At 43.8% G+C, this 25,446-nt stretch overlaps 1 protein-coding gene across 3 annotated transcripts in view; it reads right to left on the bottom strand.

The window, feature by feature from the left end:
• Window positions 1-25,446, bottom strand: part of adgra1b (adhesion G protein-coupled receptor A1b) — a 192,791-nt gene that overhangs the window by 40,243 nt on the left and 127,102 nt on the right. For all 3 annotated transcript variants that reach the window (XM_082556384.1, XM_082556385.1, XM_082556386.1), the window contains 2 exons: window positions 21,788-21,998; window positions 21,047-21,255 (listed from right to left, as the gene is read on the bottom strand). In XM_082556384.1, the coding sequence (XP_082412510.1) occupies window positions 21,047-21,255; window positions 21,788-21,998 (420 nt within the window). The remainder of the gene's footprint in view (window positions 1-21,046; window positions 21,256-21,787; window positions 21,999-25,446) is intronic.

Raw genomic sequence — 25,446 nt, 5'->3', positions numbered from 1 at the left:
GTCAGGCCTTTGCACAAAATATTTCCTTCTCCACAGTTTACATGGTGGTAGATGTGGACGGTTGTGTGATTATTACAAAAAAAAACCAATTCACTCTCACAATTAGCACATACTCCACACAGAAAGTCTATTTGCAATCACAGTAGTGTCACCAGCGTGCACGAGGCACTTTAACTTAAAGTAAGACCACAGAAGCATGCAGAAATGTTTGGAGCCCCCAAAAACATAAAAACTTTTTAGCCAGAGCCAGATGAAAATCATCAATGCAATGAACTATTTTTTTATTCAGTTTTGTTAATTAAGGTTTCATTTGCTCAAACATAATAGACCTCCTTGTTCATGAAATGGATGTAATTAGCTGGAAAACACATAGATTTATGCCAAGAGAGGCGCCATTGATACTTCAGTTTTACGGTTTGCAGACTAACTGTAGTTGCACACATAGCCACCCCAACTGTGGTGAAACTGGAACAAGGAAAAACCTTTTTTTGCGTGTTTGTCAGTAAAGAGGAGCAAAGAGGGATAAGAGGGACCTAAGCTTATCACTATATAAACAGCAAACAGCCAGCAATGTCCAACTATCAGGGACTAAGCAGCCAAGGACCTGCAGGCACAGGTGTCATTTCCAAAATGTGGGTTTTATTATCTACATAGCACCAAATAACAACAAAAGTTAACTCAAAACACTTTATATTGTCAGGTAAAGACCCTAAAATAATACAGAGAAAACAAAAGGACCCCCAATGAGCAAGCACTTTGGTGACAGTGGGAAGGAAAAACCTCAGGCAGACCTGAGCTCAACGAAGGGCATCCATCTGCTGCGACCGAAAAATCAAAACAAAAAAGACCCAGAAAAACACAGAAATAATGTAAGAAATACACACTCAGCAAAATAAGCTATTTCTAAGAAAATGTGGGCCCATAAAAGAGGTCAACTAAAAACAAGAACCGTACTCAAAATTAACACTCAACAAAACGTTAAAACATAACAAACTGACCCAAGCCAAATGAGAGACAGCTCAGCCACTGACTGAACTCCAAAAGGGAAACCACAGGGACAATAACTAGGTTTAATACAAAAAAATAACCCAAACATTTCCTCCCATGTGATTACAGCAGATGGTTAAGTCCACTCGGTCGGCCTCTGGACTTAAACAAGCTACACCCTGAGCCTCCGTACATACTGCTATATATATTTCTTATATACTTGCTTGTGCTGTATCTATAATATACTAACAAAACATGTCATATTTTCATAATGTATTGAAACAAATTAACCATATTATGTATATAGAAACCAACTGTTTGCTGTGTAGCTTCAGTAACTAAAAATGTGAAAATAGGAGTAGAAGAATAAATATCACCCGACTGTGTGGTCACGGACACAACCATCACACCAACCCGTTTAGCTATTAGATTCCAGCCACAAACCCTGCTCCTGAAATAAACGTGAGAGAATCTGTTCCTTCTGTGAACCGTAATCAATAAAAATAAATCTGAGAGGAATTGCTTTAAAATGTGGAGCAAAGAGGCTACAACGAGACTGCTTTCTCTCTCTGTCTCTCTCTCTCTCTGAATGTGAATGTATGAGCAAGCCTGAAACTCTGCTCCCCATGTCTCTCATCATTTTTAGATGTGTGTGTGTGTGTAAGAGACGGAGACAGAGAGACAGAGAGGGATGGTTGGTAGGTGTTGTCTTGGAGGGGTGACTCATCTTACAATCGTTACACACTACAGAATGCTCAATGGAAGCCTGCTCACATGTGCGTGCACACAGACACACAAGCTTATAGTCACAGGCGAGGACATGAAAGAGTCACATGAGGGCAAAACTAGGCACACAGAAAGAAACACGTCGGCCCCTCGTACGCGCACCCCACTCGTGCTCTGATCTCAGCTCTCTGAGATGGCACGCTGTTCAGCACACTGAGTGGGAGCATACATTACACCGGTCCACACCTCGTTCCTTTGCAGGTTGACGCGTTGAACCAAAGCGTGCCATTTTTTTTCTCTCTCTGTCCTGTAACAATAGATGAGAAGGAGGCCAGGACTCCACAGGTTCTGCACTGTTAACGCTTAAAGACGGCGCGACAGAGGGGGGATGCACACCCAGTCTCTGCAAGCAGCACAATACAAACAGCCTCTCTCTCAACAGAATGTATCGCTCTCTGGCTACAGAGGTCTCAGTGCGTAAATAGGCTTAGGTGTGCCTGTGTGGTTCTTATCATGGCAGAGGTGGAGCATTTACAGAGGCCGCCTCGTACGCGGACATCTGTTGCTATCCACCATTTTCATGTGCGCTCTCTCTCACTGTCTCTCTGTCTCCACTACAAACCTCTATCATCCCTTTTTAGTGCTGGCTGACTACATAAAAAGCAACCCTGTAATGTTGGGCTTTTGATGACTCTATTTTCATTGCCATAGAAACCACATTACCACCTCGGGTTCTTCAAATAAAATGCATGTTTGCAGGTAAGGGGTCACGCCACCACCCCCCTTAAACATAAGAGAAAATGAATGGCTTTAGCGTGGTTTTATTTAGTTGCTGCTTTCGGCGTGGTCAGGAAGTGAAACTGACCATTGCTGGTGTGTGTTCTGACTGTGGTGCCATTTAGCCCCCTGGGACAGGGGTACTGAGGGAGAAAACAGATGGGGGATGCTCTTGAGTGAAAGCAGTCAGCTTCGCACACAATAAATGTGCGGAGAATATGTTATGTGATGCATCTAACAGAAAACAGCTTGTAGCAGGGACCACAATGAAGAGCTGCGATAGGAGGGATAAGGAGATGAAGAATGATGGCATTATAGAGACAGAAAGCACGGAGACAGATGGAGAGAGAAGGACACCCAGGTAAATCATTATCCCCTTCAGCCTAGGAAGGGACTGTAAGTCTGGCTGGATTTTTCCCTTAGTTTCTTTCCCATTCCATGCATCCTCCTCGCACAGCAAAGCAATTTTCTTCCATTTCTGATTACAGATAGCTCACGGTGATCTCAACCCGGTTCCATTTTACTATCTGACAGTTGCGCTATCTGTGCCATTTACACTTAAGTTGACACTCCATCTCCTCTGATGGCAATTTACATGTTTGCATCTTGTTTGGGCCATTTGTAAGGCAAAGGCAAAGTGTCAGGACAGTGAATGAAGACAGAATTTCAGCTCCTAGATTAGTTTTCACTTTTGATACCAAAGCATATCGCTCAGCAACTCGAATGGGATTTTGGAAAGGCAGCTGCAGATACACATACTCTCAAACATGCTGTATACTTTTTGCACATATCTTAACCCACTGTGACGTGCAAACACGTGGCAACGGTACACTGGAGATATACCCTATGGGCAATTTTTTCCCCTTTAGAAAATTAGACCATATTCATGCAAACATTCTTGTATTGCTGCATCACAGAAATACTATACCAGAGCCCCACTATTCTGGTAATGCCTCTGAGCAGTTAAGAGCACCGAGGCCTTATCTGAATGAACGTGGAGAGAGATCTGAGTAAGTGAGACAGAAAAACCGCCTGTCGAAATCACCAATCAAATCTACTGAACATGGCTTGAAAAAACTGCCAGTTTTGCCCAGATCAATAAGAAAAGCTGTGACATTGTCACTTCATTTATAGCTCGATCCAGACTACCAACACGATCAGCGTCACCAGCTCATTCCAGGGGTAGTGCACAACTGTCACGCTACTACACATTACTACCTGAGGAAAACAAAATGTACACTTCACTACATTTTTATTCAGATTAGGCCTGTCACCACACAGATCAATAATTCACTATTTTTTCGTACCACAGCAGTTGTTGCATGCCCTGGCTGCTCCAGTCTTCATGCCAAATATTGTTGGGGAGGATGCATTGGAGTGTCAGTGTGTGTGAATGTTAAATAGAAAGCACTAAAGCTTAGAAAAACAAGGTGCTTGTATGAATGAGTGAAGGAATGTTGCATAAAGCACTTTGAGAGCTCAGGTAGAACAGGATAGTCCTAGATAAGAACCAGTTCATTTAAAATTTCATTTCCCATTTGAGAAGTCAGGTGTATATATATATATATATATATATATATATATATATATATATATATATATATGTAAAAACCCAGGATCAACATGCTGCCATTTTGACCATTTTATTGACAGGAGGCATCTAAACAGAGCATACAGAGCTGTGAGAAAAATGAAGCTCAGAGTGGAAATAAACCATTTTTATCACTCAGCGGCCTGCAGGTGTGTTTATTTAAATAACACTGCTTAAAAATGATGTTTGAAGGAGGAGGTCTGGAGCTCTGTGCGCACTGATAAATATACATGTGACTCTACCGTAACTTGTTGTCCACAGCTGCTTTTTTTAAACATATGCTGTTTAAAAAAAAAAAAAAAGCTCCACCCTCAGTTCATTAAATCCCTGCAGCCATCTGAGGGCACATATGCTGGCAAATCTGCACCCTGTGATTTGAGAAGTGTCATGCCAGTGCGCAGCGCCATTACACACGACAGTGTACTGTTTACCTTTATTAAATCATGTGTAAATAACAGCAGGCTGCTGCAAAGTAATCCTACTCAGTACTGCACACATCTGACTAGTCTGGTATGATTTGGTATTCTGTTGTTTTGGCAGAAGACTTCAGATTAGAGCAGCTGACAGTTCCCCCCCCCCCCCCCCTCCCCCCCAACGTGGATGGTATAACGTGGACATTTACAACGTTGACATTTTTTGCCGTCTCCTATCATTATTGTGCAGGGCCTGCCTCTGCCTGCAGATTTGAGGTGCCAGTGTTCAGGTCGTGCTTCTCTGCACCATCCAGACAACAGTATAATTTCCTGTAGAGGCTTTTTTTTTTCCCATTTGTTGCACGCTCGTCGTCATGCGTCACTGAGATTGGCACAGCTGTTTCAGAGCGATGAGATCGTTGATGTGACCAGATAAGGGTGCATTTATTGACCGTCACACCCTCTGGTTTATATTCCACTTTAAACAACCCCTTTTGCGTATTCTGCTGCTGCACCTACATGAACCGCAAATGCAACAGGTGTGCTTTACACCTGTTGCATTTGCAATGGCTAAGTGAATGCATTTAAATTCAGCTGAGTATTGATACCAAACATCACTATAGTTTTTCTTTCTATGATGCCATCCTTTTGTGACCAAAGATCTATGAGGCCAAGCATGAGACTGACGTTGTTCACTATTATTTATTTTTCTTACCAAATTCCCATGAATGCTAGACACTAAGCAAACAGGAGTAAACAGAGCATTTATGGGATACTCAGTATTTCTGTTAGGACAAGTGTATGAAAAGACCGTTATTTAGATGTCTAGCATTTATACTTGAAAGTATGGGTTTTGGAATCCTTTAGAATCCATCCTTTTGTGTGCATACCAGAAAAACTGGAGCATCAACATGCCTGCTTTTGGAGACTGCAAGTAGTTAAGGTGACCAAGTAGTTGCTGAGAGGTTGAAAGGTTGAACTCTCAATCAGCAACGCAACTGCACAGTTTGCCTCTCTCCGGAAAACTGCCGTCTGCCTCAGACTGACTGCAATCACTCGTCAAAGCTTTGCAAATAATTGCCATCTTGGTTAGACATGCAGACAGATTGGCAACTTGTTGCAATCAACCTGTGTCGTCTGTGACATGGGTCTTTGTAATAGAGGACTTGATTGCCAGCTGACTGCATTCAGGTTATATTCCTTTATAAAAGCAAGGTTTCTGAGCGTCTATGGCTACGTTCACACTGCAGGCGAAAGCGCATCAAATCCGTTTTTCTTTTACCCTATGCGACCCATATCCAATCATGGTATGACAGTGTGAACGGCACAAATCCGATATTTTCAAATCCGATCTGGGTCACTTTCGTATGTGGTGCTGAATCCGATACATATCCGATGTTTTAGAAAGTGACTGCTGTTTGAATGGTCAGGTTGCATTAAATCCGTCTTTTACGTCACTGACACAAGACAGACGCCAATTATCAGCGCCGGAGAAGACGTCGCGAACGCTTCCTGGCTATCCAGTGTAGATGTTAGTGAAACTGTTGGGAAGACAACGTTGGAGAAACGTGAACATTTTATTTGTACTGTATAATCTGCAGATTCTGACGGAAATCTGCAACTATCCTTTGAAGCACCGCTCCTCTAAAACAGCAATAAGGATAATTATTAGGTTATTTACTAGCATAAAGTTGAGCTAATCACCACCTGAGCTTGACTTTGTGGTCTGAATGAACTACGGATGTAGGGGTGCAACGATATTCTTATCGATATTGAACCGTTCGATACAGTGCTTTCGGTTCGGTACGCATATGTATTGAACAATACAAGATTTGTAATTTATTTTATCAACTTTCCTTCTGACGACGCTGTCTGTGTTGAGCGCTCAGTGAATCTGCGTTCGACTACTCCGCCTAGGCTGCACTGTGGAGCGCAGATCCACTGAGCGCTCAACACAGACAGCATCGTCAGAAGGAAGAGCGCAGGGCAAGCTAGCGAGACAGAAGTTAAGCTCTCCTTGCAACATGGCAAATTGAACCTCCCCCACCCTCATTCAGATCTGGCGTTTGGAACTATTTTGGTTTTCATGTGACGTATGACCCTGAAGGTAAGCGCGTCATGGACTAAAGTAAAACAGTATGTTGGATGTGCCACGCAATGCTCAATTACATGGGTGGGAACTAGTGTGTTAGCGCAGTTAGCTCGTTAACGTGTTGGCTGTCTAGCCCCATACACGGGACGATCAGGGGTAGCTCATTAACGGAGATTTGCCGTGTTGTGGCGTTAAGGTTATTTCAACGAGATTAACCTGAAAGCACTAGTGGGAACACAACGAAAATGACTGCACATTTACGCCGACATCATCCTAGTGCAAAGACAAGTGGAAGCAGACAAAAACAACAAGCATGCATGCTACAAACTTTACCCGAGTCATAGACAGCCGTTAGCACATGATTCTCCTTATGGGGACCTGATATGTTTAATATTGTGGCGAGCTCAGACAAGGAGGAGACGGAGGTGTCGTTTGGTCTTGCTTCCCGTGAGGTAGCCAGGGAGCACAGCCGTTTATTGACATCTGCAGAAGAACACTGCCGCTAGCTAACTGCTGAGCGCGGCAACCGCACAGCAACAACACACAGGGCGCCCTCTGACCCCGGAAGGACACACCGTCGCAGCGAGAGGGCGTCACCCGTCACTATGGCAACATAAACAAAACATAACTGTACAAACAGAACCCCAAACAGCCCTGACCCGCTACATAGCCCCCACCTAAGGGGTCAGTCGTCCCCGACGACCCCAGTACCCCACACAAAGTCCTGCAAATGTCCAGGTGCCTTCTTTCGGCGCACCGGCCGGTCACGACCGGCGGGGGAAAAGTCACTCGGGTTAGAATATGGGGTGCCACCATCATCCCACTTCTGATACCAATGTGGCGAGCTCAGACAAGGAGGAGACAGAGGTGTCGTTTGGTCTTGCTTCCCGTGAGGTAGCCAGGGAGCACAGCCGTTTATTGACATCTGCATAAGAACACTGCCGCTAGCTAACTGCTCAGCGCGGCAACCGCACAGCAACAACAACACACAGGGCGCCCTCTGACCCCGGAAGGACACACCGTCGCAGCGAGAGGGCGTCACCCGTCACTATGACAACATAAACAAAACATAACTGTACAAACAGAACCCCGAACAGCCCTGACCCGCTACAATATGCTAGAGATGGACCGATCCGATATTACGTATCGGTATCGGTCCGATACTGACCTAAATTACTGGATCGGATATCGGAGAAAAATAAAAAATGTAATCCGATCCATTAAATATCACGAAAGCACCTCACAAAACTTGCAACACACCGTAACTCACCTCAGAACGTTAGCAGTGGGAGCAGTATGCGTCACGTGATAGAGCGGCTGTGGCATGCGGGACCTGTCGGTGGTCTGGATAGCATTTGGAGCTTCGCTAGCAACCTGGCATTTCATCTCCGACAAAGTTATCCCCGAGAGAAGTAAAGCACGTGTGTAAGTCCATCTCTGAATGTTTGTAAAGCATTCCCACGTTAAGCTTAACGAGCGACTGCCTCTTGCTCTCCGGCTGCTACTTCAATCGTGAAACTGCTTAAATGATCAGCTGATCGGCTTTTCTGTCGCGAGTCTGTCTCTCTTGTTTGTTTTTGGTCCACTTTGCACCAGAAAGAGGAAACCAGCGGCTGAACAACAGCACCACGTTTAAGCTTGATAAGCTGTTGTTACAATTTATTTAATATTACTTTCTACTCGAGGATCTTTTTCTACGTAGCTGACGGCTGGTAACTGTGCAGGGGCGGATCTAGCAAAGTTTAGCCAGGGGGGCCGATAGGGCATTAACTGGGAAAAGGGGGCACAAAGACATACTTTTCTTTCTTATTCTCATTTAAAATGTCGAGCTTTTAATAAATAATTATCTGACACCCAAAGTTTTAATTTGATGTAAAATGAATAGAAGTCAATTACTGTATATAGTGACTATTAAGTCTAATATATATACCCTAGTAAGCTATAGTACTTTTTACTTTGGGAAGGTACCATCTGTGCAGTCTGCAATTTTGTTGAAGAAAGATGTTGAATCTATTTAATATTTCTTGAAAAAGAATTGATTTCTGTGCATTTTTTTTTCACACTGCATCAAATTAAGGTTGATTACGTCGATTAAGCATCATGAGGTGGAGCGTGAGGGGTGGTTCCCTATTTTTTATTTATTCATTTTTGTTGTTGCTGGGAGTTGGAACCCTATTAGTTAGGTTGCTTAATATTTACGCTAAGTACTCTTTAAAATACCAGAATAGGGAGGATGGTGTAGGTCTAAGTTTATTAGATTGATCAGTATTGCTGAACTATGAAATATTTTTTTTGTATACAGGTATAACAGAATAGCTTTAGTGTAGTTGTTGTTTTAAACTTGAGTATGAACTTGCAGACTTGCAAAATGCAGCAAGATATTTTAAAAAACAGTTTTGTTGATTAAAAAACACTATATCGGATTCATATCGGTATCGGCAGATATCCAAATTTATGATATCGGTATCGGTATCGGACATAAAAAAGTGGTATCGTGCCATCTCTACAATATGCTGCTGAGAATATAGCCCAGAAGAAGCGTATAGTATAGCTTTTATTTTGGAAAGAGCCATTTCTCTGTAATAAACTCTCTTTTCCAAAGATGAGTGATTCCTCAATCAGATACAGGGCTCGCAAAATCGCTAGCCCGACGTCCCGGGGCTAGCGATTTTTCCTGTCGGGCTACCAAAATCTATCTTTGCCCTGCCCGTCGGGCTATTGTAGGAAGGAAAAATATATGTCAATGCTTTTGCATTCTTTCGGAAATGTAGCTGGGTAATTATGTCATTGGCATTGGTGAGCCACTGTCAATATGTGACATATTGAAATCGCGTTTGAATTTGCGCTTGTTTTTTTGCTTTCACTTTGCAATCGCGCAAACTGTGTATAGAGAGCGACAGCACTGATTGGTGAGTGATGATAATTTGTGCACCAATTCCTCTGACATCGTCTTATCAATCGTTAGCTTACTATGCAAACATGACAAGTGAAATCTCCCGCAGCAAGCTTAAACATATGAGAGGTTGATCGCGCAGAGAATCGCTGAGCGTTATGTGTGTGTGTGTAAAAGCAGCAGGATATATATTTTAGTTCTGCTGAGCCAAATAAGAGACGTCAGGGTGAAGAAGTGACAGCCAAAGAAAAGCTTACCACAAAACGGAAAAGTTATGACAAATCAGACTATAAGGCAAAAAGAAAGTGCAGCTTTATGGTTTCATGGACAAAAGAATTTCTGTGGCTGCAATATGACGAGCTAAATAACCAGGGCTGCACATAAGTGGTCCGCAGGTGCGCATTCGCTGTCAAAATAAAAAACACGCAAGGGTTAGGGTTAAATTTAAAAACTGTACTTTTGAGTTAAAATATATTTATAATTTTAATAAATGACAAATTAAAAAGGCATGAACATTTTTTTTGTATCGAAAAAATATCGAACCGTGACACCAAAGTATCGAACCGAACCAAACCGTGAATTTTGTGTATCGTTGCACCCCTATACGGATGTGCTCATTCATGGTATCAAGACAGTCTGTTAAACTACACTTTGGGCAAGCATGGCATTTAGAAGCATGCCATCAGGTGCTGCGGCATAAAACACTGAGGTTTGGTGTCAGGATTTGGCAAAATTTGTAATACTTATAATGGAGGATGAAATCATGTGCGAGAGAGACGCTTGCTCCTGTACAGCTGCTCTGTCCTTACTGCTTTGTGGTGTGTGCTACCAGTTAATTGCATGTTAACTGCTCTTTGTGTGGAATTTTCTGTCACAGGTGAAGCACATATTTCAAGTCAAAATGAAAAAAAGGAACAATTGAACAGCTGGAAATCTGCATAAATATGTGCCACCCCTGAAATCTGAAGGGCCATTAACAGACTTTATGAAAAGATATACCCCTTTGTCTGCCATGTTATCGCTACCCCTTCAAATGACTTAAGTCTCATTTTCTGCCGTGCTTATCTTCCACATAGAAGCTCACAGGGGGCCACATTGGATCAATATATTCTCCCTAATTACGGCAGAGAAACCAGCAAAAGCAGCAGCAGTTCCAATCTTACAGTACACACACACACACGCAGAAAACATGCTGGGCCAGGTTGCACTGTTCTTGCATGCTGATGAGACTAATGTGCTTTTCCAAAAACAATAAAGAGGTAAGGTCATATGGCATAGGTCACTGGTTGAGGCAGGATATAAAATAACTTGCGAGAGTTTCATTTCTCGCGTCTGTTATGAAAATGCCTCTCACCTTTAACCCTTTGGCTTTTCGGATATATCGCTGCTAATCAGCCAGGCGGCAGCAGCAGCAATGGCATTCTGGGAGCTGCTGTTGTCTTGGCTGACAACAGAAGTGGACATGCAGATAGTCAGCCAGCCAAACATCTAGCCAGCCACAGGGCAGAATTGCTGTCTACACTGGCCTAATAGAGGAAAAAAAAAAGCACTTAATGTGTTTGTCTAGACTGTCCAGCACTGTGCAAATGAGTCGCTGTCCAGTTTAGTTAAATGCAGTTCACAAATACAGCGACCCAATTGAAAGCCAGTGACAGAAACTCAAACAGAGGCAGAGAGAGAGAGAGACAGAAAGAGGCTGTTTACACGGCATGCCCTCATTTCTACCAAGCTGTCTCGGGTTCAGAGAGGGTCGCACTGATGACTAGGGAACAGCTGGTAAAAAGGGATGGGGAGGTGGGGACATTTGACCAGGACAGTTTCAGATCAGATGCCATGTTATGATGTGAACAGCTCAGTTTTTTTTAAGCTCAAATACTTTTTGGATGCGACTATGTGCACCAACAGTGTCCTAGTACATGAATCATTTATGTCAGATGGCCCCTATCGCATGCGAGAGGACAAGCAAGACCTGTTTCATTTTAATCATTTGTGAGTAATCGTGGACTTGCACGTCAGATGTACTCAAGTCTGCATAATACTTCTAGAAAAAAAAGAACTGATTCCCATTCAAGCGCTCATATCTCACTAATTGTTTGAGAAAATGTGTGCCAAAATCATGAACTTGAAAATAAAACCAAAATGCGTCTGCATCGTTATCTTTTATAAAGACAGCTTGTCAGCAAGGACAGTTTCATATTTCAAGCGAGCGAGTTTACCCGTGTGTAAAACTCTGAGCACCGTTTTGGCTGCCAGTTAATCAGTAACTGCATATAAACGTCATCAAAACAGTGAGACCACCAAATATCCCATTAGCTTTCTTAGCACACAACGGACGTGCGCACACATTAAGTGCAAGAATCCTTTCTGCTGCCAGAAGCACTATTATAATCTTTCATACACTGTGGTTGAGGAGCATACATAATTTGAATAACAATAGGTTAAAGCAATGCAATTTGTATACAGGCTAAAGGAGGGGCACACTGCATTAAAAACAGAGTGTCCGATACAGAGCGCCACACATTAAAAAGGAAAAAAAGTGCCAAGTATTGGCTTACTGTATAAATGCCAGAGCAAAACTGTTGATGTCTGAGATAAATGGTGGTCTGTGAGCTCTGAACTCATTAGTCAGGAAGAAAACAATCTGCATTACATGTCAGCTTATTGGCAAGCAGCAATCTGCTGTGGGAGTGGAGGTGGGCTGGCCCCCCCCTTTTTTTTCCCCATTTCACACCAAAGCAAGTCAGCAAACACAGAGAGTTTAAATCAGAACAGAAGCAACAGAAAGAAAGTCTGCAGTGATGCACACACAGACACACACACAAACTGCAAACCTCATGTGTTAAAGTAACCGTGCCCGACATCAAATTTAAGTTAATGCTTTCAAATGGAACACGAGTGCATTTATTAAATATTAAGTTAAGCCAAACTCGACTGTAAGTGCAGTAAGTTCACAGAGTGTAGCACAAACCCGAGCCTCAGCGTAGCTGGTTAAGCCAGCCGCCCGTGAGGAAGCTGCATGGTTGCCTCTCCTCAGAATGAGGCGGATTAGAGTTGGTCTGCCAGCTGCCATGTTTGGAACAAGCGTAAGTGAGGTGAAGGGTGAAAGGTAGACGATGCGTAGTGAGCTGCAAATAATTAGCATTTACTCAAAGAATTAGCCTAAGCTGTATAATTACGGCGAAGCACAAACACACATTAAGCAGGTTATGTGCAGCCTACTGCATGCTCGTAGAATCATATTTTATATTCTTTATATACTATGATAAGATGCCACCTGTGCAACAAGTCCAGTCATGAAAAATCCTCGCTACTAAATATTCAGCAGGCAACTGTTAGTGGTATTATAACAAAGTGAAAGCACAGGGAACAACAGCAACTCAGCCATGAAGTGGTTGACCACGTAATACCACAGAGTGGGGTCAGTGGATGGTGAGGCACGCAGCGTGCAGATGTCGCCAACTTTCTGCAGAATCAATTGCCACAGACCTTCAAACTTGATGTGGCCTTCAGATTAGCTCAAGAACAGTGCATGGAGAGTTTCATGGAATGGGTTTCCATGTCCAAGCGGCTGCATCCGATGGATAAGTCTGAGTTTGGCGGTTGCCAGGAAAACGGTACTTGTCTGAGTACACTGTGCCAAATGTAAAGTTTGGTGGAAGGGGGTTATTGCATGGGTTTGTTTTTCAGGCCCCTTAGTTCCAGTGAAAAGAACCCTTAATGCTTGATGAATTAGAGCGGAGACGGTGGCCTTTTCGTCCAACATCACTGTCTGACCTCACAAATACACTTCTGGAAGAATGGTAAAAAAAATCCTATAAACACGCTCCTAAATCTTGTGGAAAGCCTTCCCAGAAGAGTTAAAGCTGTTATAACTGGAAAGGGTGGGCCAACATCATATTAAACCCTACGGATTAAGAATGGCATGTCACTTCAGTTTATATGTCTGTGAAGGCAGACGAGCAAATACTTTGGCAATATAGTGTATGTCGGTCTCCGTATGTGTCTCAAGTGGCCAATTGTGATGAGATCTTATCCTGTTAAATAGCAAATGCATTATTTTCTTTTGCCGACCCCAAATCCCAATGTGCAGGACAACAACAGCACTACAGGCACAGCTCAGCAGGCTTCATGTCCTGTCACCTGGAGTTATCACGAGTCAACACAAACCATGATTAACAGGGCTTAATTTTTAGCTGCGCAATCGGCCATGAGATTCATGTAAAACAAATGACTAATAATAGTTGTCCGTACTGAACCTGTTATAGCGATCAACAAAACGTGTTGTTGTTTTTCCACAGCAAGAAGCACATCAGTTGAGTGGGTGATCCTTTTGTGTGGTCAAGGACTCATTCGCATGCAAACTGCTAGAAGAATTGGCCATATGTTGCCCAAACTTCCTCCGAATGTGGTCTGAGCTCAGCGTGTCCTCTGTGTGTCATTGGCGCATTGGTACTTAGAGGAGTCTGCTTGTGATCAGATCACCAAGGAAACAAGTTAGTTAACAAATTAGTGCCAGTTATGAAAGGGACCTTAAGGACACAAATTAACACATTGTATATCATTTAAGCTTAAATACTTGATAACCACATTTTAGCTGTGTCTGACCAGAAAAGTGTTTTTCTTCTCCTTTAACTCCCAACAAGAATGTCAACATAGCCTAATTGAAAACCACAGTTAAGGCACTTGAGATATTTAGTTCATGGCTATTGTACGTATTAAAAAGTGTATATTGTCAAGTGGCCTGTTTTCTCAAAACAAACCTTTTTTTCAATCCACTGTCATCTAACACACCATCACAAGGCATCGCCACCCTTTCCCTCTGTAGATATCATAGCCTATCATCCCTCTTCCCCTCCCACAACAATGCCTATCAACAGAAAATATCAACATAGTGCTGTGAGACATGGTTGCATATCTAAACAGGTCATCATCGTTACCACTGTAAATCCCTTCATCACCTAAAACACACACAGCAAAGTTCCTTTAGCATGAACACGTCTCGGAGATAGAAAAGTCCAGGGTGTGAGGATAAAGTCGAGGGAAGCAGGAGCTGGGTCTCGCTTGTGGGCGAACAATGAAAGCTGGCTTGTTGTCTCATTATGTCTGCCTTGAGCACAGATGTGGACAAAGGACTAATGAGGACACATAACTTATGTGCTGCTGGAAAAAAACAAAAAAACAAAACAGACTGAGAACAAGAAAACAGTGTTTCTGAACTACAGAGGATCTGAAAGTTGCCGGGAGGTTATTTTCAATTAGCAACACGTATCCAGCACAACTTACACTCTGTGTGCATTAGCCATTATTGCCAAAGACGAAAACACCAAATGTGGATTGAATTTGAATAAACAACTCCCTTTTGATGATGTTTTCTAGAACACAGCCAGTTGGCATCTTTAAGATGAAGCAGAAGGGCAGAAGGATTTCTGAATGTATCGCTCCTATTCCCTCCTTTTAACTTCATCCTTTATTTCCTTTAAGAGACAACGATCGTGATCCAGGTGGCAGTACACATTTCTGAATGAATCTTATGAATCAAAGCTGATGCAATGATCTGATCTAATATTTGAGAAATGCAGCCGGATTATTCCACCTAGGATAAGGATAAGACAATGAATGGATGGATTCTTAGGGACATTGTGCCCTACAGATATTTTCTTCCTCTCTATAGGAGACAGGACCTGGTGGTCAGCACCAGATGTCAGCAGTAATGTCACAGCAGTATCGGGCTTGCAGAAGGCTCAGCCTGTGAGAGTTAATTTATCTAGATGGGATCCTGTCTTGGCTGGTTTGGTTCAAGGTGGAGGCGGAGCAGCCAAGTGAATCATGGTTTGTTTGGTCATTTTGAAAGTATCTATGCAAGTGTCCTAAAACAGGAGGTACTCAGGCTAGAATGACACAATAAATCTCAGTCTATGGTCCATTACAGTTCAGACACAGCATTAAAGGAGTTGGAATGGAGGTGGGTTGCAAAGTAGTCTGCAGATGCAGCAGAAACTGTAAGCAGGCTAATGCTAAAACAGCTTTACCATTTTGAATGTGTATAAGGAGATCAGCTGAGCTACATGGATGAAGTGAAGAATCTGGCATCGTGGTGCCAGGACAACCACCTCCAGCTGAACGTCAGCAAGACCAAGGAGCTGGTGGTGGACTTCAGAAGGGGTCAGCACAGAGACTACAAGCCCATCATCATCAATGGAGCTCCAGTGGAGAGGGTGCAGTCCTTCAAGTATCTTGGTGTCCACATCTCCTCAGACCTGACATGGGCTGCCCACATTCAGGTCCAGACCAAAAAGGCTAGGCAGCGCCTGTATCACCTACGACAACTGAGGAAGTTCAGGGTCTCTCCAAAGATCCTCAGGATTTTCTATACAGGCGCTGTGGAGAGCATCCTCACACAGAACATGACATCGTGGTTCGGGAACAGCTGTGTGAAGGACCAAAAAGCTCTCCAGAGAGTGATCCGTACAGCAGAACGCTGCTGCAGGATTGCTCTCCCCCCGCTTCAGGACACCTACACCAGGAGATGCCGGACTAGAGCAGCGCAGATACTGAAGGACCCGTCCCATCCTGGCAACAAACTGTTCCAACTTCTGCAATCTGGTAGAAGGTTCCGCATCATCCGGGCAAGGACAGAGAGACTCAAGAGGAGCTTCTATCCCCAAGCCATCCGTGCCCTAAACACACACACCCGCCCTCTCACATCATCTATAATTGACTGAGACAGGACTCTCTTCCAGACACTCTAAACCAAGGCACAATGTATATTTCAATTCCTTTAAATTTAAATATGTTTATATTGTCTATCCTGTAAAATAGTCAGATATCTATTCATATTAATGTACAGAATTCACCTGCTTGCTGCTACTACTGCACATTCACCCAGTGTATATACTATATATATATATATAATGTTTTTTATATAATGTCAAATGTTTTACATTTCACTGTGTGTTATACTTGTATAACTATGCATGTGACAAATAAAGAACCTTGAAACCTTGAAACAGGCTGGTGACATGGGCTGGCACTGAGATCAGCTAATCTGCCAACCACTGACTAAGGATATTTAAAATATTTCAGCGCACTTTGTGCGCACTAATGGGATTCTCGTTTACGTGCCCCACCCTCCCTCCCTTCTTCTTCTCCATTCTTCAACTTCTTCACTTCTATTTAGTACGTGGGCATCTGCCAAGCCTGGGAGCCATCGCCAGTCCTCTTCGAGGTCTTCCCCAAACCGCAGCTCAATTCATGTCAAAGCATTCACTTTTACCTACTAAAACGCTGTCAAACTTAAATGAGGATGTGGGCCCAGCTAGTGAATTAAAAATACAAGTTCATTAACGCAACATGCCATCATCAGAGATTAAAGCAGTGTTTCTAGGCTTTTACTGTTTACTCGTAACCCTGTGTGTAAAAGCAGTTCCTTACAACTCATGACCTTTGTTACGCCACTGTGGGAAACACTGATCTAAAATGCCAAATTCTGTATAACAGAAAATAGTTGAAACTTGCTTTCCCTCAGTCGGCTGCTGTCACAGTGATGTATTAACAGTTTAACGGTGCCTCAGCCTTGGACCCATGGTTTTGAGTTTTTGTGGGATGGTGATTCCTTTTGGATTTGAGAATCACTTGTGTTTGAATTTTGTTCCCTTTTTATGTAACATAGCTTGTATTGTGTAGATTTTGCCTACACAATACAAGATCATTTATATCTTCCAGCAGTCTCTTGTGTATCTTGGTTAAACAGTATTTAGTCAGTTGCCTTTCGTGTTCTGTCCCACTCTTGTCTCGCTTCTATGACTTTGTCCTTTAGCATCTCCTCTGTCCAGTTGGTCTGGGTTCTCCCGTTCCCTTCTGTCTTTTTTCCTGTTTTATTTTGTTAGCGGTTGTTCTCTGTGTCTTAGGTTAAGTTTGAACTTTTATCTCATTATGTTAGTTCATGGTATTCCTGGTACCCAGATTCTCTGCTTCTGACCTGCCAATGTATCAAACTTTTTTTTTAGCAATATGAGTAACTGACATTAAAGCTGGATGGCTTTCCATCCAGATCCATGATCTGCCTACAACACGGCCAATCTGTCAAATCTTTCATTGGTCAATTTCTTTTGCTTCTCATTCTTAAAAAGCTGTTAATATCACCCACCGATACTGTTTGGGCTTTAATGCTAAATTCTGCACTTGGTGGATTGTATTGTAACTAAAGGATCTAAACAATCAGCCTACCATGACTCTTTCATCTGTCACCATCTTCTCATTAAAGCCATCATCTGCAAACACTAAACAGTACTACAAACTTACCCTTACACTGTATGACTCTGCCGTGTTTAACCAACAGGTCTCCTGTTTCGCTTGAGGATAAAACAGAGGATCCACCACTCTATAGGAATCCACTTCCCTTAACATATTCGTTATATTGTTTACAGTGCATGGGGATATATCTCTAAACAGCTCTTCCCTTATTGGACCTTGGCCTTGGGCCCTTTGTTATGATTGGATACTTACAAAAGCCAGCCACCCACACCATGTCTCTCTTTCGTTCTAAAGGTCTGCTCCTGCATATTAAACAGTCTGGACCGCTGCAGCAGTAAAATGCATGAACTCCTTCATCGACATTATCTCCTCAGGAAATACATGCATAAATAAATGAATCCTGCTACCTCCGAGACAGCACACCATACTCAGCGTGGTTACAGAAGAGGGGTGTGTCTGGTAGAAGGGGTTAAAAGGTTGCTGGGAATGTGGGGTTGAGGCTTGTCACTGTGATGAAGACTGATGATGAGGCTGCATTGCTGTAAACGAGTGAGTCAGCCCTCCCTTCAGTCAGATAGACACAGGCTTGCAGGAGGCAGATGGGGGAGGGGAGGGGGGGGGGGGTGCAAGAGGAGGAGGCGGGACAGAAGGAGGGAGACAGAGAAATGCATGGGAACTGTCCCCGGTGCTGAAATCTGTAACGGCTGCATTGTAACAGCTTCATGTTCAGCCCAGTGCAGGAAAGAGAGAAAGAAAAAAAAAATCCAAAATAGAGGGAGACTGTCTTTTTTATACCTGACCCACATCTGAAACAACTTGTATCACTAGTTGGAATGTAACAGGTCAGCGCCGCCTGCCTTCCAATGTTAAAAAAAGAGAAAAAGTAAGGCATTTGTTACACCTACACCAAATTTTCAAAATCCATTGCAAGGAGGAGTGTAATATTTGCCCAAACAAAAGCTCAGAGGCTCTTGCAGTTGAGGTTTTCCACACTGTCCAAAAGTCATGTCTTTGGCATTCTGATCACAAAGCCAGGGGAGGATATTCTCTACCGTGTAATTCCTTCTGAGCCAAGTCAAAAAGATTCTCATTAGAGTGCTTTTTATATTCCAAACATCAGTGCCCAGGGACAATTGTATTAGGCTGCCATGCTATTTGTAGACTAATCATCTCCACACACAGACACAGTAAGAACTCAATGGAAAAGAAAAAGTCAAGATCAACAGGAATGGGATATTTCAATGTCCAACATCCACCCACCCTGCATGTTCTTTGCTAACCCTGACAGACACTTCAACTGCACACTGCAGACAGTTGATATAAAAGCATTTCGGGGTCAGATGTAAGGGAGGTGATACAGCTATGCAAGACACCAGCATGATGGCTAAGCCATGACTTGACACCCAGGGAATAAAAAACACATCACGGTCACCTTGTTTAACTTCACCCACAGCAGCTGAAATGTGGAACTCTGCTCAACTTGTTACTCTGATTTTGCTTTAGAACACCAAAAGCAAGAGCTGAGCTTAAGCTGGTCGCTGTGCTTTTACTGCATTAGTCACAAACGGTGGTTTCACCGATGGAGCCCCCCCCCCCCCCCCCACCCCTTGTGAATACTGTAAATTAAAAATGGTCAACTTGCAGTCGGGCTGTAATTGGCAATTCCCCTCAGATTGACATGCAAAAGATTATGCAACAGGTTTAGTACTTGCAGAAGCCACCCTGGGCTATAAATATCCCTGTTGCAATAGTACAGTATTTTAGATGAGACCATCAGGAGAATGATGTCACAAGTCCGTAAATAAAAGGTCCTTCTTTCTTGGGCACTGCAGAGAGCAGGCGGGTGTGGTGACTGCATTATTAGACGCGCAATCCCCGGCGCGAAAGCTCACATTAGACCACGATGTGGACATTCCCGTCACGGCTTTCTACCATCGCTATGACTACCTGCTACTTATCGTACGTGTCTTGAAGTTCAAATCATTCATCTGCAGCCGGGAAATTTGAGCAAAAATAGAAATAATAATAAAAATGCCGATCTAGCGTTTATTCTGACAGTCACAAGGTGCCCACTGACGGCGCGCCTGCCCAAGCCTCGCGTTTGATAGAGAATACATGTGCAATGACAATCTGACATCTGCTCTCCATCTGACAACAGCTCAGTGTTCTCCACAGACACCCCACTCCCCCACTCGAGCAACACCCCCACCCCTTCTCCACCACCACCACCCCATGCCGTTTTTATGTGCCGCTTTTCCCCTTGTGCCCCACTCTTTTCCCCCCCATTCCTATGCGGCTGTTTTTTCTTCTTCTTCCTTTTTTCTCCTCCATCCTCGATCCAGCTCATTTCCACACTCGGAACAACAACCAAATTGAACAGCGGCTTCATAAAATATGCAGATAAAAGGAAAGACAAAAAAAGAAGCAACTCGGAAAAGCACCGACATCTCAAGCACAACACTTTTCATGCTCTGCCGAGGACTGACCTCCCAGTCTAACGAATGCCACTCTTCGGTAAACATCCGGAGGATTTCTTTTCATCCAAAAAAGCGGACCAGGCGCAGCAGCTCTATGGAGCGACTGGGCGATGCGATGCCATTGCGCTTTTGGTATTATCCTCATGAAATCAATTCGAACAGAGGGACGTCGTCGGAAGAAGGCATCTCGTCGGCGTCTAGACCAACTTGAGCGACACAGATGAACGATCCTACGCTTTGCAGTCCAACATTTCTTTTCTTTTTTTTCTTTCTTTTTTTTCTCTCTGCGATGGTTGCAACCAATTAGCACACCACTTGCGCTCGGAGGCGAATAGCTCCTGACAAGGCGCTCCTTCTCTTGAGCATCGCTTCTATTTCAGCTGCTGTGCTGCTTTTTGGAAAAAAGGTGGCAGACTATACAACACCCGCAACTTTCCAGGATACGGGGTGGGGGGGTGGGGGGGGGGGGGGGGGGGAGAATTTTTCTTTTCTTTTTTTCTTTTTTCTTTTTTCTTTTTCTTTTCTTTTTTCTTTTTCTTTTCTTTTTTTTTTTTTTTTTAGCATAGCGCATACTCCAAAGCCAATAAATCCCCGTAACGCATTTGACAAATCCTTTTCCCTCTGCTGAAGAGGAGCAACAATAAAAGGAAGCGTTTAAAGGTCCCTTCTTAAAACACGTGACTCCAGCCTATTCCACGGTGAAAACAGATGCATTTGATCCATAACAGGCCTTAAGCAGTGGAGGAAGCATTTATGTAGTGGTTGGGGGGAGGGGGGTCATGGTAAAAAAAAAAAAGAAAAATGAATGACACCGGTACCACACAGGAGACTACTCACCATTAGCACAGCAAAGTTATTATGGTGGGTGCAATGAATGGTGGTCGTGTTGCCCCCAGAGCCTGTTATGTGGCAGCCCTCTGCCCTCCAGCCACCGTGTCCATCCAGCAGGTCAAAATCCCAATAGGCTGCGGTGGGGTCTACACCCAGCGCGAAGTGCCTCAGAGCAATAGTAACAGAGTGCACGGCGCTCCCGAGGCTGCACCCATCTGCAAGGAAAGCAACACATTCAGTAAAGGAAATCATGTGGAAAGTCTGTAAGTGCTGTGGCACAAAAAAAGCATGGGCATGAGAGGACGAACCCCCCCCCCCCCCCCCCCCCCCGGCCGCTATACACACACACACATGCACACAGGCTAGACAAGTGTCAGACAGCTGACTGCAGGTGATAGACTGGTGTGTGAAGTGTTGCAGTTAACTTTCATTTCAAATCGAACCAAAAAATAATAATATTTTTGCTAAAACATGGTGTGTTTTCGGACATGATGCAGCAGCGGAGTGTGCAGGGTGATCTGAAGCACGCGCTGCTCTCTTTAATCAGAGTAAATGAAACCGCAACAGAGTTCTTTCATTTATTCCGGGAATACGCACAGGAGCGGTGTGTCAACATGTTGCGCAGAGCAAACTGATGGACTACGGCTATGTCCGCGTGTGTGTGCGTGTGTAAAGCATGTCCGTGTCGGCAAATACAGCACGGCGTTGACATCACAGGCATGATGATAAAAATGGATTTCCTCTTACCTAATTTGGTGAAAGCAACTGGTGTTGAAACGCTCCTACGCTTCCCGTCGTCTGCGAGATTTGACGAATTGCCGGTGCAAGGGAAGAGTTTCCCATTGCGAAACACAATAAACTGCAGCTTGCAAGTGGAGTTATCAACAGATTGCAACGGCGAGGAAGAGATAGGCGTACCAGCCAGCGGTAAATGGATTGAGGCGACTGCCACTGAGTTCTGCGGATGGAACAAAAAAGAAAGAGAGAGAGAAGAAAATAAAAATTAAATAATGTGTCGGTGATGCGCCGTGGGAAAAAAACTCTGTTAAAAAAAAGAAAGAAGAAGAAAAAACTGAAAAAAAAAAATCCTTTCCTCTCCGGGAGTGGAGGCGACCATAGACCAAAAGTGACCAAGGGAATGAGAATCACGTTTGAAGCGCTCTAGTGCGCCTATTTGGTCAAGCTCCCTGCCGCAGAGGTGGAAATGGTTCTTACCATTTCAGCTTGAGGGCACATCAACACTGCAGCTTGATTTAAAGAGACAACCGGTCTGACTTTATCTTCTTTTTAGCAACTGTAAACACCAAAGAACACAAATAACATCCCTGGCAAGATTTCTTTTTTTTGGGGGGGGGGGGGGCACAGCTTGGGAATGCCAAAGTGAAGACTCTCGCCATCTTTAAGCAGAAGTAAATCCAAACTGTAATGTAAACCTGCCTGTAAAATAAAAAAAATAATCCCCACCAGAGTTGCATTCAAGATCCACACTCCCTCTGATTTGTTATGACCTGAAGCAGATCATTTTATATTCTGACCAAATAACTAAGTAGCCCATACTGTCCAAGAAAGTCTGAGCTACAATCAAGATCCAGCAGCCCCACAAGAGCGGCATGATTACAGCTTCGGGAACTTTGGCAAAGCTCACGATTTAGTAACTTGACATCCTGGTGGACAGAAATGTTGCTCAAGGGTGTGTGGACCAGTGAGTGACTGCATTTAGGACAGGACAGGCAGCACTTAGGCTGCCAAAGAGCAAGTTTAATCAGAAAAAAAGGCTTCCAAAGTGCCACTGTCAGCATGTGTGGCCACACACACTTAACTCTGTGCAACTGATATATCTGCATCAGCTCATGAATTCCACATGCCATGCACAAATACAGCGGAGGGAAGTGTGGCGTGCTTGGAAAGTTAAGCAAACGCGTGTTTAAAAAGAAAAGGCTTTCTGCTGACATTATCTGAGCTGTGATTTTATTCAGAAAAGTGATAATTCTCTAGTCAGGGACCTTCATCAGAGTGTGAAGCAGCGATTAAACAAGCTGACATCTTTGTTGTTGTTGTTGTGAAGAAGTGATTACAACAGAAAATGTTCTTTCAAATGAAGCCAGCACCTTGGGTTATTAACAGAATTTGCGCGCCATGAACAGATTTCTCGGAAGAAGCAAAATGACTGACCCCGCACATTGATTCATCCCTGATGGAGAATGATGCTAATGACAAGGCTGCTGATGATACCCCTTCATAATAGGCATAATGACGGCATCTTGCTTGCGGCTTGCTTTCCGAATGCAGTCTGTTTTTAATCAGCTTTCAATCGCTTCACCCTCCCTGGCGTGAGAGGATCAGCACTTTGAACCTAAAGGGGAGGGAAGCTTCCTGCCAGAGATGAATGTGGATGCACGGAAAGTGCCCTTACAGTTAATGGGTAGCTGCTTAGTCAGATGTTCAGCCCAATCAATGCCGAGGAGGAAGATAGCCAAATTTCTTAATCGAGTTAATCAAGAGCTTCCTTGTCCAGTATTATGTTGATTACAGTAACCGTGGCGTTTGTCCAGCCTTTTATTCTGCTTTGTCCTGATCGTCCTGGTTCCTTCTGTATCCTAGAAAATAAATATACACGGGTGCCAAAGAGCAGCTGTGTGCTTAAGCACAGTTCTTTTTACGTCCGAGACACCACGGCAGCATCAGCTTTGTTAGCTATTTGTTTCTGCATTGACTCACTCTTGAAAAGGTGTTGATTTTCACCCTGCAGGGTGTGTATGCATGTGTGTGTGGAGGGAGAGCAAGAAAGACAGAGGATCTTTGCCTTGAAATTTATGTTGCATCATTTCCTTTCTGTGAGCAGCTCAAGCTTGGCAGTCTGTTTCCAAGACGTCACAGGATACAGACATCAGGGATGGAGTCAGGGAGGATTTCAGCCTAGGTGACGATCTAGGTGGTGTTAAACACAGGCCCTGGCATGCTATTCGAATGCAGTGAGCACAGATTCCGAGTGACCCATCATCCCCAGGGGAAATGTTTTCAAATCGCACAAATTCAAAAAAGAAACCTTATCTCGTATACTTGTCTCTGCATCTCTTCCTACATCTGTTATCCCTTTTTATGTGGCGTATCAAAGTGATTTACAGCCCGGGGTGTGTGTGTGCGCCATAAGCCATGGCGTGCGTAAGGTCCCATTCTCAGCAACAATCTATGTTCCTCCTGAGCAACCTAAACAGCTACATTTCCTCAACCCCAATGCCACCAGGGACCTCACACTTCAGAGTTGATTTAGCTGGTTGTACCTCAGCTGCCTGACCTTCCTCCAAGCCCCTCCCTTTTTTAACAGGGCAGCATGCTGTAGTCTTAGTAACCATAATCACACGCTCCCCTCCATCTCTCATTCTAGCCTTCCCCCTGCTTATTCTTTTATTCTCTTCCTTATAGAGGGCAGTTAGGTGAATGTCAGCAGTCACCTCCTATTTCAAGCTGTTCCTTGCTCGTCCACCTCCCTCCCTCCAGCCTCCTCCTGCCTGCTCCTTGATGCACAGCCCTGCTTGATGGAACCACCAAGCTGCAAAACAGCCTGCTGGGCAAAACACAACAGTGGCGTTTGACCTGGGGTGGCCACCAAATCACAGCATAAACATCGTGCTTAAACACAGATTCCTGACTTTACAGGAGCGATTGCTATTTAGACAAAAGAGGTGGAAAATTAGGAGAGCCACTTTAGTGTGCGATCCAAAATTAGAAAGAGCCACAGCTCTGTGCCTTTGTAGATATATCTGTGGGAGCGATACAGCTATTTATTTGCGCGGGCGGAAACTTGAAAATTAAGTATGAATGGAATGGATTTAGCTCAAAGGGCAGCTTGCTGAGCTCGCCTTCAGCCAAGAAGAACTGCTGACAAGCACGATGGGAGACTTGCATAATTTTTCTGTTTCTTTTTTTTTCTCATAATCATTGGCAGTCCAGTCAGCACAGACGTGGTCAAAGGCGCAGTGTCCATGACAAATAGGTAGACATCAGGAGACTTCAGGGGGATTGTTTCTACCCCTTATGTTTTAGAGTGATTCTGAAAATAAATCACAGTTTGCTCAGAAACATTTTTTTTCTCTTTAAACAAAAAGCTTGTACACAGGATGCTGCCAGAGCTTATTCAATATTTGAACACACTTGTATCTCCTGACACCGAAAATACAAATAAAAGGAAACACGGCTCTACAGCAAATGACTGCTGCTCGCGAGATTCAAATGCGTTTTGCTCTTGAGCAATTTTACGCCGTGGCGTTGTTAGCGTTACCTATCAAGACAAATTAAACACAATCCCACACGGTTGCCATGCCAACAGGAATCTGTTTCCCCCCCTACATGAGTTGTGTGGCGTCGTCGTGTTGTGTTGGTTAGTTGGTTGGGTGGGGGGATTTGAG

The sequence above is a fragment of the Aulonocara stuartgranti genome (assembly GCF_965226115.1).
Source record: "Aulonocara stuartgranti genome assembly, chromosome: 13".
Taxonomy (NCBI): Eukaryota; Metazoa; Chordata; class Actinopteri; order Cichliformes; family Cichlidae; genus Aulonocara; species Aulonocara stuartgranti.
The sequence above is the reverse complement of the archived record's forward strand: the minus strand, read 5'-3'. Positions and strand labels throughout refer to the sequence as shown.